This window comes from Maniola hyperantus, chromosome 7 (genome assembly GCF_902806685.2).
Source record: "Maniola hyperantus chromosome 7, iAphHyp1.2, whole genome shotgun sequence".
Taxonomy (NCBI): Eukaryota; Metazoa; Arthropoda; class Insecta; order Lepidoptera; family Nymphalidae; genus Maniola; species Maniola hyperantus.
Genome location: NC_048542.1, coordinates 3,994,576 through 4,008,313, shown reverse-complemented (window position 1 = coordinate 4,008,313; position 13,738 = coordinate 3,994,576). Strand labels below are relative to the sequence as shown.

The 13,738-nt window shown below is 36.7% G+C and overlaps 3 protein-coding genes across 4 annotated transcripts in view; 2 read left to right on the top strand and 1 right to left on the bottom strand.

The window, feature by feature from the left end:
• Positions 1–142: 142 nt before the first annotated feature.
• Dysb (dystrobrevin binding protein dysbindin) lies at positions 143–2,407 on the top strand. Its single transcript, XM_034970178.2, has 3 exons — positions 143–755; positions 1,063–1,227; positions 2,193–2,407. The coding sequence occupies exons 1-3, from the start codon at positions 251–253 to the stop codon at positions 2,276–2,278; spliced, it is 756 nt and encodes a 251-aa protein (XP_034826069.1). The 5' UTR covers positions 143–250; the 3' UTR covers positions 2,279–2,407.
• Positions 2,408–3,585: 1,178 nt separating this feature from the next.
• LOC117983583 (uncharacterized) lies at positions 3,586–8,819 on the bottom strand. Of its 2 annotated transcripts, none has more exons than XM_034970175.2 (7): positions 8,505–8,819; positions 8,058–8,142; positions 7,109–7,229; positions 6,864–6,966; positions 6,067–6,176; positions 5,448–5,694; positions 3,586–5,276 (listed from the first exon to the last, which is right to left on the bottom strand). In XM_034970175.2, the coding sequence occupies exons 1-7, from the start codon at positions 8,610–8,612 to the stop codon at positions 3,981–3,983; spliced, it is 2,070 nt and encodes a 689-aa protein (XP_034826066.1). In that variant the 5' UTR covers positions 8,613–8,819; the 3' UTR covers positions 3,586–3,980. The 2 variants fall into 2 exon arrangements, with proteins under 2 accessions (XP_034826066.1, XP_034826067.1); XM_034970176.2 differs by having other exon boundaries at positions 6,079–6,176.
• A 719-nt stretch (positions 8,820–9,538) lies between these two features.
• Positions 9,539–13,738, top strand: part of LOC117983790 (uncharacterized) — a 70,619-nt gene continuing 66,419 nt past the window's right edge. Inside the window, exon 1 of the mRNA XM_034970411.2 lies at positions 9,539–10,042. The gene's annotated coding sequence lies outside the window, so the exon portion shown is untranslated. The remainder of the gene's footprint in view (positions 10,043–13,738) is intronic.

The following is a 13,738-nucleotide window of genomic DNA, read 5'->3' as shown; positions in this document are numbered from 1 at the left end:
ATAAATATTGGCTGTATGCTATGGCTGTTTACCGCAAGCGTCTGATGACACCATCAACAGTCAAGTTTTTATTAGTCTGTAGTCTGTAACATAGTGTTTCACTTTTTGACATAACGGATTTGACAAATTACATGCAAATTTATTAGTCTGTGATGCAAATTATTTTTGTTTTGGTGAATGTCGTACTCACGTATAGTTTTGTTGTCTGTTTTGTTAATTTTTCTAACCAATTTAATTTTGAAACAGAAAAATGTTAGGGAATCTTAAAGAATTTATATCAGTGGTACAAGACGGTTTAACATATAACAACAACATACGACAAACGCTACAAGAAGTCCAGAAAGTCAAAAACATTTTTCGGGACAAGCAAAAAGTTGCAAATGAGAGCAAAGTGAATTATGGAGCTGGTGGGGCTTTGCTAGCGAAATATCAGCAGCAATGGAGTGAAATACATGAAAACGCAGACAGGAATGCCAAAGCTGCTGACGAAGTGGATAAGTTGATCACGGAACTGTACGATATGACGAAAACAAGACTACAAAGTGCAACAGAGTTGGCGCAGAATTTAGCACTTTTACCAAACTTAACTGTAACCGTGGCACAGTGTGTAGATAGTTTAAAGAACGTACAAACGCTTTTGAGCGATGTTGAGAACCAGTTGGTGGAATTTGAGGATATTATCGAGAGAAGTAACCTGGAAAAGTGGAAGTTGGATCATCATTACCAGTTGACATTATATAAAGAAAAGAAAATGGGTTCGTTCATGTTTTACTAAAACTAAAGACAAATCTTTAACCTGTATGTTTAGCTATGTAATTTTAGGTTGATTATCATTTCCTAGTACTTTTACAAACCATTTCCTTCTTCAAGGTCTGTTTTCATACGATATTTTACCATTTTAAAAAGTAGCCTATCTCCTAAAATGCAAGCTATATTTCAACAATATCAGTTCAGTAGTTAAGGCTTGTTTATCAGGTTACAGCAGATTAACTGCCACACATTATAACCCTTGGTATATAAGCATTGCAATAATTGTAAAGACTATTTGTTTTATGTTTTCAGCTGGTTTAGAAGAGATTCGTAACAAACTTTCCAAAGAAAACCTTGAAAAGAACAGCATACTGGAAAGGCGACAGCTTGCAGAGTTACAAACAAAAAGAGAGAACAGCGCAGCTGCATTCCAAAGTGACATAGCCAAGTACTTAGCCAGTGGCAATGTACCAGTTGGTAAGATTTTCTTTTTAAATAAAAATACAGACCAAACAAAACAACCGAACAAAAACCGGGCGGGTCACCTGATGTTAAGTGATTACCGCCGCCCATGAACATCTGCAGCACCAGAGGAACTGCTTATGCATTGCCGACCTTTCAGGAATTTGTTGGTCTGCCTCTTTTTTATTATTTCATCCATAAAGGAGCTGGGACCAGATGGGAAATATCAAGGTTGTTGTGTTGTGACATGACGCACCAGAAGTATATTGGTTTTGGTTAGAAAGAGACAGAACACAAGGTGTCATGACATGACACGTCACTCCACTCCACAATAATGTATCTCTAACGAGTTGTTATATACCAAATGTATGAATCCAATATGACTGACGAATCACAATACTACACACACAATAAACTAGTATATTTCCAGGTGAAATTTTTCTTAGTCAGAGAGAAGACATGTGCCCATTAATGGGCTGGAGATGGGTTGATCTTGATGATGTTTTTCTCTGACAGTACCCACTGCATCCTTATAATGCATTGCTCAAAATAGAATTCCTTGTTACACCACTTCACTACCCATATTATAAAATGCGAAATTTGTTGGTTTGTCCTTCAATCACACTGCAATAGAGCAACAGATTTTTACATGGATATAGTTGAAGACCTGGAGAGTCTATATTTTGTCCCGGAAAATCTAAGTTTCAACAGAATTTTTGAAAATCTAAATCCACATAGATGAAGTCCTTAGTTTCTAGTTACATATAAATGTTCCTGCTGCTCAATTTGGGGCAAAAATGCATCAATCATTATTACAATCGCAATCGTTGTGATTGGCTGAATTTATGGTATTCTTATTGCAATAATACATTGTAGCCAATAGTAAGCGAGCATCAATATATCATTGTAGCTGTCATTCTAACGCAATCGAGCAGCTGGTTAGACTCAATTCTTTGAATATTTTTTTTAAATTGTTTTAGTACCATCAACACCACCGAAGGTGACCCTAGAGCAAATACAACTAGAAAATGACAACACAGACCTGGAGAAATTTCTGGAAAGTTGATCAACAGGGAGCTGACTTTAGAGAGTGATATGAATAAATACAGAGCTTTTATATTATTATAGTTTGTATACGATAAGATGTTATATTTTCAAGTTGATTATTATTAAATAAAGTTGATTGTAACTTCGTTTTGTTCGTAAATGAATGATATATAATATCTCTCACTATTACTCACGTGTTTAGTCGACGTTACTCACGATAGTTTCAACGCTAAAATTATATGAATTAATAGAGATTAGACATTGTGAGTAGCCGAGATGTGAAGGATGCATGTCTCTTCCATAGACATAGTACTACTTTATAACTACAATTTGGTACATGAAAACTAAAAATAAATAGTAAGTATACCCTAGTCCAATGCTAACAGGCATAGCTTGACACTTAGGCTGCTTTTCCACCAGATAATATGTGCTATGCTATAAGTACCGCAAATTGCTATTGCGCTGGAACCATGACTCACTAACATCGAAATGACGTCATTTTGACGTCAGCCGAAATAAAAATATATGAAATATACCATCAGCTTGAAACTTCAGTCTAGTGCTGACGTCACTAAAATGGCGGCTACACGCATTAGCAATTTGCGGGACTTATACGTTGTTATGGATGTGTGTGATATCGACCAATCATGGACCAATCATTTTCATTGCTCCACACAGCTTAGCATTGGTAAACGAGTTCGATTTCAAAATGGCCGCCATCAAAATTAAAAAAAATATTATAAGGCGTGTCCATATTTCTTGTACTATGGAACCCTGTATGTGCGAGTCAAACTCGCACACACAGGGTGATGAATTTTTGAAAGTCTCGGCAGCGCAATGGTGCATTCATATCTCACTAGATACTACCCGCGACTTTGTCCGCGTGGATTTAGGTTTTTAAAAATCCCGTGAGAACTCTTTGATTTTCCGAGATAAAAAGTAGCCTATGTCCTTCCCCGGGATGCTAGCTATCTTTGTACCGAATTTCATCAAAATCGGTTGAACAGATGGGCTATGAAAAGCTAGCAGACAGACAGACAGACACACTTTCACATTTATAATACTAGTATCGATTATTCTATTGTTTTAGCTTTTGTTGTCTAGATATTTCAGTAAATAGGGCCTTTCTCTCTTCGATAACTCTATTTAGTGCAATCTGTTCAAGCTATAGATAAACTTTTCTAAAATGTATCATTACAATTTGAACAATTCATAAAAATTTATTGTCTCCAGACTAAAATATACCTAATGAATCTTTGTTTAACTCATGCAACATCATTTTAAACTGAAATTATTTTTCTTAATATAAATTCAAAAATACAAAAATATATGTACAAATTGTTTATGACTAGTATAAAATGTTAACTCTTCATCAAATCACGGTACATATGCCGGTCATGATAACAGTTCGTTACTCGTCGTTGTCTCAATAGATCTTTTAAAGAAATCTGGCTCATCCGTTAGAAATACGCCGATTCCTTCCCGAAGAATTGAAATAAAATTGCGTAGCTATCTAGGCATGTAAATAATCCATAGAATCAAAATTTAATATAAAAAAACACTCCTACCACTAAAAGTCTGAAAACTTACAAACTGAACAAATAAATCGGCACAATACGAATTGTTGAATTGAAACAGTTGTTAAACAATCCAAAGACCGACTTAAGTGGCACAAGGAAACGTGGTCTTGCCATCACGTCACTTAGTTCTTGTATAAAAAGTTAAGCTTTTCTCAGGATTGGATGCAAATCACCACCGCCGTGCGCGGACATTTTGACCTTACCAGTCACACGGTTCTTTATACAGGGTCCAGCGTCTTTAATGGACACACTTACTTCTTCCAACTCTTCATCTGAAGAGAAATCGGATACACACGAAGTTAAGTGTCTCTTCTTTGGTGGCATAACATGTAAAGTCCAACGCATTGCTCCCCTGTTTCTTTTGGTGTTTGATTCCCGAGCTTCGTAATCAGTATCCGACGCTGGTCTTTGGGAATGTATCTTACTGCTTTTCATGCATTTGCATGCACCCGATCTATGAGAATTTCCTTTTTTCTCCCCCCTCGGGGGGGTGTGGAAGTTTTTTAAATTCGTTACTCTATTTGTATTTCCTTTAGCTTTGAGATCGGGAAAATTCTGCGAGCTATCCACAGATTTGTCTTTATGAAATTTTGCCGTTTGCGCTTTTGCTTTAGTTTCACTTTGTGGCGAACATTTGGCAGTTTTCTTTTCTCCAGAATTTCCACTGCTGCAACTCGTGTTGCTGTTACTCGTGCTGTATTGGTCGGCTGCTTCTTCTTCGAGCTCGCGAAACTTTGTGTCTATACTTTCATCTGAGGCTTTATACTGTTCCAAAGCTTCTTTTTCGAGCTCCTCAAATTTGTTATCGACGTTTGGCTTAATTCTCGAAGACAGAACTAGTTTGCGATTTAATTTTATTAGACCAGGTGGTAATTTTTGTGATAGCCTGAGACATCCTACTGCGTTTAAACTAATAGGAGGCGGTGGACACGTGCTGAGAACGGTGCTATAGAGTCGCTTTTTTCTTACGTCTTCTATAGCGGCAGCACTTGTAGATGGTAGATGATTATCAACAAAGACTTTGTCCTTTTTCTGTGGAGGACTTTCTGAAGTCGCTTCCTGTTGCACTTCAGGTTCTTTTGTTGGCTGTTCACCCTTAGACGAATTCTCTGGTTCCTCTGTTTTACTTTCTGTTTCAGTTCTAGGGGTTATTTTTTCCGTCTTTTGACTGGTTGTTGCGATTTTTTGTATTTGTGTTATGTTAAATCTGTTTTCTAATCTTGGTGTTAGATTCTGGCGTGGCCACCAGACGCCGTAGCGTCTGTCGGGGCAGCGCAAGGGTCTGGGGCTGGTGGGCGCGTATCGACTGACGTTTGTCCCGCGGTATGGTGGACATCGACACGCATTAGCTCTCATCACCGCTTGCATGCTCGCTGATAAGCGTCCCATCGAGCTTTGATACTCAGTTAATTGTGGACGTGGAGTTTCGAATTGAAACTAAAACAAGAAATATATATTCGATTATAATGAAGATTTAAGGTTAGAGAGACCTTATTTCAATTTTCAAACCATATGGTATTTATGGTGCAGTGATACTCTACCAAGCAAAAATGTTGGTTATTTCAAAAAAATAAAAGCTTCTTGTAAGTACTTTTTCAAGTAAATTACCTTACAAGTCGGGTCGCATAAGAGTTGGTTTGGGGCTTTTAAACAATACGCAGGCGGGGGAGGTGCTAAGGTCAGTCTTTTAGGTTGGCGACGCCTTGCTCGCATTTTCCTCGAAGCGAGCGGCGGTGAAGGAACTCTAGCTGGTCTTTGGGTTGATGGTTGGTTCCACAAGGATCTGGTACTTCGAATTCGGGCCTCCAACGTCGCTTCTTCCGCGGTTCGCGCTTCAGTCGGGTCCCAGCGCTCGCTAGCTGCCGATTGGTGCCCGTTAATTTTTATATTTTATAAGATAAAAGAGAAGTTGTTTAAAACAGAGGAAAATAAGTTTTACAGCGCATAAGTGAGTAAGCTCCTGCGGTAGTGGTGACAGTTGTCACAAGTTGACTAATTACTGAGCTTTCGCGACGCTGCATCACACCCCTCTTGCACAGTTCAGCTACCGCAGAAACCTTCATAGATATTATGTCTGAACAATTTACAAAAAAACGAGTCCAAAGAGGAGGGGTTTTATTTGACGAAAAGACTTAAATAAACTGCTAAATATCTCAGATTTAAATTCGAGTGCAAGATCTACATAATTAAGAAGATGATCATAAACACAAAGATGAAAATATATAACCAAAGGACGCACGAATCGTCATCGGGAAGAATCTTATATTGTCGACGACGACGTGGCACCACACTACGATCAGTTGAGTCGTCTACAAGTTTCCGAAACCAGTATTCAACCTGCAAAGATGATTCGATACGAGAAAATTCAGTTATAAACAACTCTAAAATAAGACATTGGAAATGAATATGTAGGTAAGTACTTTATATTCCTTCGAAGCTGATCCTTTTATGTTGCTTATTTTTTAATATGTAAAAAATACTTATGTAGGTAATTTAAATATGGCGAGGATTTGATGAACAGACTTAAGCAGACTGAGTGGTAAGGATATAAGGTGGTGGTAAGTGATGATACCTACAGTCTAAGATGGAAGCGGCCTAACTTGGATAGCATATTATAGTATAGCAGTTTTATTACACATATCTCTTCACGGTTTCTAGTTTCTGGTACGAATTAAGATGCCGTGCCATCGTACCGGAACTCTAAATCGCTTGGCCACACGGCTTTGTCACAGGGTGACTTGGTTCACTCCTCGGTGGTGACACTACTTTGCCAGTAACTAGCCACGGCCGTAGTCTCCCGCCAGAGCAGACCAGAGACAATTATTTTAGAAATTAAATATTCCCAAATTGCCCCTGCTAGGAATCGAACCCGGGACCTCCCACTTATAAGATAGCGCTTACCACTGCGCCAGGGAGGTCGTCAAAAGAAAAAAAATAGAGCAGTATTTTAGTCAGACTTAAACCTAAACGTAGAAACTCATTTGTTATTATGTATGTTAAAATGTTGTTTGGAGTCCACATTACCTCAGGTAACATCCAACATTCTGTTAGATCGCTATTGTCACATCTGTGGCTGTTATGACCACGCAAGTTGGCATTTTCATTTGTACAAGTATAACAGTTTTCTCTGAAAAATAAACGTACCTAACCGTAATCATTTGAACCTTTCAAACTGAACTTCTTGAAAATAATATCTGCACTGCTTTATTGACATTGTTTTAGCCAGGAGGTGCTAAGAAATTAATGATGAGAGATTGAAAAATAATCACCTGATATCGTCGTAGTAAAAATTACCATAAAATTGTGCTAATCTAGATTCTGGTATTACGTCTTTCACGCTTCTACGACCACTGCTGCTGTCATTCTCTTGATTTTGAACAAGTTGCTTCCCTACAAAAATTTTAACTTCATTGATCAGCACTACCCATATTATAAATGGCCAATGGGAAAGTGTGTTTGTTGATTTGTTTGTTTATTTTCCTTGATTTTACTGTCTCGCAAGGCGTGAAAAGTAGAGATAATGGAAGTAGGAGTATTCAACGTAGGGACTAGGGGTGTCTTCGTCTTGGACGCCTCTAAACCCCGCGCTTCACTCAGGATTCTAGAAGCAAAACCCTCGCTATGCTCGGCAGTTACTCTAGAATCCCTCGTTACGCTTGGAATTTATCCCGGCTCCCGTAACGTAAGAAATTGCATTACCCCCATGTTGAATAATCAAAATATATAAAAGGAAAAGGTGACACTGACTAATTGACTGACTGATCTATCAACATATACACACTCACACTACTGCTCAAACTACTGGACGGATCGGGCTGAAATTTGGCATGCAGATAGGCAATTCAAGCCCTAAGGGGGTGAAATAGGGGTTTGAAATTTGCGTAGTCCACGCGGACGAAGTCGCGAGCATAAGCTAGTCTACAATTAATCTTATCGATAGCGCAACGTGCAACAGATAACCATTCAATTTCCCATTGCACCGCCATCGAGAGGATATTGTACTTATTAGAAAAGGAAACTGAAGTTTCCGCTTCTATTAAATGCTTTAAAACTGAAGACGTTATATTGTAACTAAACAAAAAAAAAAACTTCTTGAATCCAAATGATCAGTTTTATGGATGACAGAATTGCGAGAATAAGTTTAGTGGAATTACTTATTTTTGGAAGTTTTTTATTGTGTTTGTCTTTTGGGTTCTACAAATAAAGGAAGAAGTTGACCTTTGTGATCGCAATGATCCTGTGAAGACTCTATGGCTGAATCTTGGAGGACTTGCGATACACAGCAATTCTGTGCCCATAGGCGCTGAAAAATTAAATTTTAATGAAAGGTCTAAAGAAACTTGCTGAGTGGGATCACCAATAATGATGAGTCTGTCGAGTATATTATAATACGATTCCCATAATTCTTTAACGGAAAACGTTCAAAAATTCAAAAGATAAAGTAAAAGTAGATTTTTGGTATATGACGTGTAGCGGATGTCAGATGACAATCAGGGCAACAGCTGTTTTCTGTCATTTTTGCTAAAAGAGAATTCCCGGACTATTTAGAAAGATCGTAAAACCGCTCTCTAGGTTTCTTTTTCGGACTTTGAATAGCAACTAGGTATCGGTTTTTCTGAGTCCTTTGCAACTGCCAGGACTTCTGAAAGAGGTGGCTTAGGCTACCTGATTGGCTACGATGAATTCATCAGGAGGTTTGGAGGCCCAAGTGAGATCTGCACAGAGGGCTATGTGTGCCCAAGCAGACGAGTGACGAGCCACTTCGATGTTCATTCAATGTAACATCTCACGCATACAAATGGCATACAATTAATTATCTTTAACATAAGAAACGAACTAATATAATAGTCACTAAATTTTAAGAGAAAAACTAAGGGTAAAATTGTAAATAAAAATGACAATTTGAAAGACATTGGCGGTTAAATCTACAATAACAAAATTTTCCTCTTTTTATTTGATAAGTAAATTATACATTTTTTTCTTTTTATTTCAAAATTGGTTTTCGAATCATTGTCATCGCGTAGGCTAGGCTGCTGAATGTCTTTTATGTCATATGCTAATCTTCGTGGTTTTGCCACAAAAAGTTTGTGGTTGTTCTGGGTTGTTTCCAAAAACTTTTTTGATTTGTTTCGAACGTTTCGATCTGTTTAAAGTGGTTTTAAATTATATTAATGATGTTCTTCATAAACAAATCTGTGATCTAAATATATAAAGTGCTGACTGACTGATCTATCAACGCACTGCTCAAACTACTGGGCGCATCGGGCTGTAATTTCGTATGCATAGATAGCTATTATGATGTAGGCATCCGCTAAGAAAGAATTTTTGGATATTCAATTCAAAATAGGGATTCCAAAGTGCAGTCCACGCGGACTAAGTCGCGGGCATAAGCTAGTTATGAGGATAGAAGCTATAAAGTTCTATATCATAATCACTTCTTCATCTTCCTTTATCAAAGAGGAAATCTCAAATACTTAGTTCACGAGTTCCCGCCTTGCTAAGGAGTTTTTATGTCCTCAATCCTCAGAGTCTTGAGCACCGATAAAAGGTATTGAGGTAATGCATATTAATCTATGAGGTAATGCTGGCAATATTCTGAATGCATTTTTGTTATCTGCATCCCCACAAACCGGCGTGGCGGCGCGTTCGCTCGGGCTCGCGGGCCTCCACCGTCACGTCACTCGTCACCGTCAGTCAGATTTGCGCAGGTGGCGCTACTGGTCGCGTCCGCGCATGCGCTCGTCAGTCACTCGTATAAATGAACACTGACAGAACCCCCTAATTTTATTTTTATTTAAATTAAATTAAATATAAAATATCAAACCAAAAACCGTTACGCAAACTTAAACTTTTCGTTTCGAAAAAGTTTATGAAGGTATTGATGAAAACGACCGTGTCAAGCTCAATGTTTTAAGTGTTTTGATGAATAAAAAATCGATTTACACCGAGCTAGCCTCTTTATGTTGATTTTGGTGTTAGATTTGTGTTTTTTACATTGTTGATTTTGGCGACAAGTGTGGGCATTCTAACTGTTGGTGCGGTTGGAACAGGTTTTTAAAACGGTAGAGTTATTCGTGGTGTTTTTGTTGTTTATGTACGCGTGTATGGACCTATAGTTCGCGATAGGCAAAGTGAGTGAACCTCTTACCAAGTGATGCTGTGATATTTGTACAAATAGCTTGGCGTAACTTCATCTGTGCATGGTGAGTCTGGCGTCTAGTTACTAGCTATGTACACTTGGGTCTATAAGTATTATGCAAGTAAGCGGGCACGTAACGGTTAAAACGGTATAATTAACTTCAATCAAACTGTCTCCAGTTAACGACTTAACGAAATCGAAGTAGGTACCTACTACCTACCTATTTATTATTCATATCAATTCATTCAAAACATCGGATCTTCTGTTTTGTTGACGAAACTTATGGAACTCTTCGTACTTATGTTGCTAAGTAGGTAAGACTTGGTTCTTCTAAATCTAATGGTAATTAATATAGAAATATCATCATAAACATCAGTCAGCAGTCTTTCTATCGCGAGCTTTACTGTTTTAGAATTTTTCATTGAGACTAAAAAGTGTAGAATTCATAGTGCATCTTGACAAAGGCCTACTCAACTAGCCATTCTACTCATTCTATTGGGTCATAGTTCAGGATTACTCAATATAAACAATACTGCCTCTGCATATGATATCGTCAATTAATCCCGTTGTAATTAAGACCGTGTGGTTAGCTCGTGTGGTTTTCCTCTTGTTAATCAGTTTCCTCTGACAGTAAACGATATTTTCTCTGGAATATAACTATGAAACAGTATTAAGATGTAGTACCTACTTGTAACAAAACCTTTCTTTGTTCCTCTGTTTATACTCAAATTAAATTCTACCTTCTCATCAAATAGTCTCATTCAATCAAATTACAGTATACCTACCTCTTCTTTTGTTCTTTTAAAATTCATAATAGGTACGCTTACTTCTTATTCTATGATACTCTGGTTAATGTCTTCTACCTATAATTTTTTTTCGTTTTGTGTATTTATTTAAGTAAGTACTTAATATAATCTGCATCGTCTTTTGTATTATAGAATAGAATGATTTTTATTTCAGGTAGTTTCAATTTACCACTGGTTCGGAATGCCGTCTTATTTACTTCATAATCATAACCATAGTTATTATTTTTTACATGGTGGGGTCTTAAAAATTCACATATCCTGCCAAGCATGGCGTACAAAATTAATTGAACCCAGCTTTCATCTCACCTTCTTAAAATATTATTGTCATCGTGGAATTCTAAGTAGGTACAAATGATTTTGCCTATTACTTTATTAATATTACTTTGTGCGTCACATATTTGAATATGGTGAAATAATTTTAATATTTTCTAATCTATCTAGACTCTTTAGCTAATTTATTTATCTGATAATTACTTACTTAATCCTTCCTTAATTGTGCTAATAGGTCATTTACTAACTACATGATATTGTTTTCGCATTTCAATATTTGCAGTACTAATGACTAATCTGTTTTATTTTGTTTAGGTATTTGCGAGCACGGAGGCGAAAATATAAAGGGGAAAAACGCATGGCTTGATTTTTCTTTACAACAGCTTTTGCACGCTTTTCAAATTAATTTGCTTAATTAATTAATTAATTATGCATGATTTTGCTTCTATAATAAGACGCATAAAATAACATTCAATTCATTCAAAACACAATCAATTCAAGTAATTTACCTACCATCTTTTAAAAAATGTTTCGTTATTTTTTTAAAAAGTTGATGAGACTTTGATCTCTCAAGTATTTTAGATAGATCTGTTGTACCTACTTAATGTTCGTAAAAGGCTAAGCTTTTCACGCGTAATATTTCAATAGAATGCTCTTATAATTATTATACGTTATAATATATTAATATCTTTAGTATACGGAAACCATAATGTTATTCAGCTGTATACTTTCATAATATCCATGATATTTAATGGTTTCAAGTTAATACAGGGATCATATTATTAACTAAAGCAACATCAATATGAATCATGATCCTAAACCTTTCCGAATCTGAACGATGAAATCGAACGTTCAACGTTGTTTTTTTGTGATTGTTCTCGTCCATAATATATTTCACTCTCTTTGAAATAAATTCGTGTACATTTTTCGGTCGAACCATTTTATACTTATAATAGTGAACTTGTTTTTTTTTCTCAAGTGGTTTGAAAGTTTATGTCAGGACATTACGCAAGAATTGTGGACGTTTTTGCGTTTATTACGTACATACTTATTACTTCTCAGCTTTGGTTGCTTTTATTTATTCCTTGAATGCTGTGCATATATAATATCACTGCTTAGTGCTTATCTACTTACCCCAATATTAATTTGCAAATAAAGTTATGAATTATTGTTAACCGCATTTATTTATCCCAACACACTAACCTTAAGGCACAACTCATATCTTAGGAATCATTCTTATTGACTAAACAATAAAACCTGTCTTAAACATGATACGTATACCGAACAGGCTTTGCTATGGTTTCGGTATAAGCTGGGGATATGGAATTATTTTAACGTGTTTTAACTTCTACGAACTAAGTAGGTATGAGATACATGATTAAGTGAATATGTGTAATTTCTTCGCGGCTCTTGTACACACCTATGATCTAACACAGATTTTTTTCAAATCAGGTAGTACGAACTACGAATATTTACTTTAACTGCTTTTGAAGTAATACCAGCGGCTCGATTGCGGTATAATGACATGACAGCTACAATGTCACGATCGCAATCACCTCTAAATTGGTTTGGTAATTGGTTGACGCTCGCTCACTATTGGCTACAATGCATTGTTGCAATAAGAATGCCATAAATTCAGCCAATCACAACAAATGCGTCTGTAATAATTTGTTAAATGATTTTGTATCGTACTGGAAATAATGCTTATTACCAGATAGGTACAATTAAAATTGGTTATATCACTTAACGACATCGAGGAGACCTCATTAAAATCGTCGAAGCTGATAGTCGTAACAACCGGTGCTATTAATTTTTGAACTACGAATAATCGGAATTTCTTTTTTGGTCATTAAGTATAAGGACTGCTTGTATTGTTGCTAGCAAGAGGGACTGATCAACGCTCGCCGAGACACAAAGTACACATCCGGCGATCTCGTTCGATCTTGTTTCTGTTTATCCAATGCAATCTGTTAATATTTCGCAATTAGGACACCAACAAGTACCTACAGTACGCAGCAGAATGTAATGTACATCGGCCTTTAGAATGACATTTCGGCTTTGTAAAGTGTTTTCTCTGTCAAGTCTGTCACTTTTTTCAGTAATACCAAATAACGTAGCTAACAGTTTACCTGAAACATTGATGGATTTAGATGATAGAGATAAGACATCTTGAAAAAAAAACATGAGGATATTTTTCTAAACGTACCAAGAATTTTATCAGGCTTATCCTTTTTCAAATAAGATGGGACGCAATACAAGACTCGGTATCAACTATTGATACCACGGGGAGAAATGAGACAACCTCAAAGGTCCAACGTTAGGCTCCAATTTGGCTTTCCCTAGTGATATCTTATGGACCTTGCCCGTCCGAGATCTCTGTTCTTACAACTAACGCAATGACCTTGGCCCCATTTTCACAAATAGGTTTTCTAGCGCGAAATAAAAAAATCTTCGGGTCATTTGTACAAGAACAAAGGAAAACCAAGATGTCTAGGTACTTTATCGTCTCTTTATTAAAGTATATGGTTCTGTGGAGGTCCGTCTATTAAGGGAGTCTTTGCTCGCATATAAACTTTACTACTACTACTAGTAGAAAATTCATGTTCATAGCGCATATTACTACATAAGATGTACTTAGCTTCCCAACTTAATTGACAGGTTTTCGTAACATCCGTAGGCGAGAA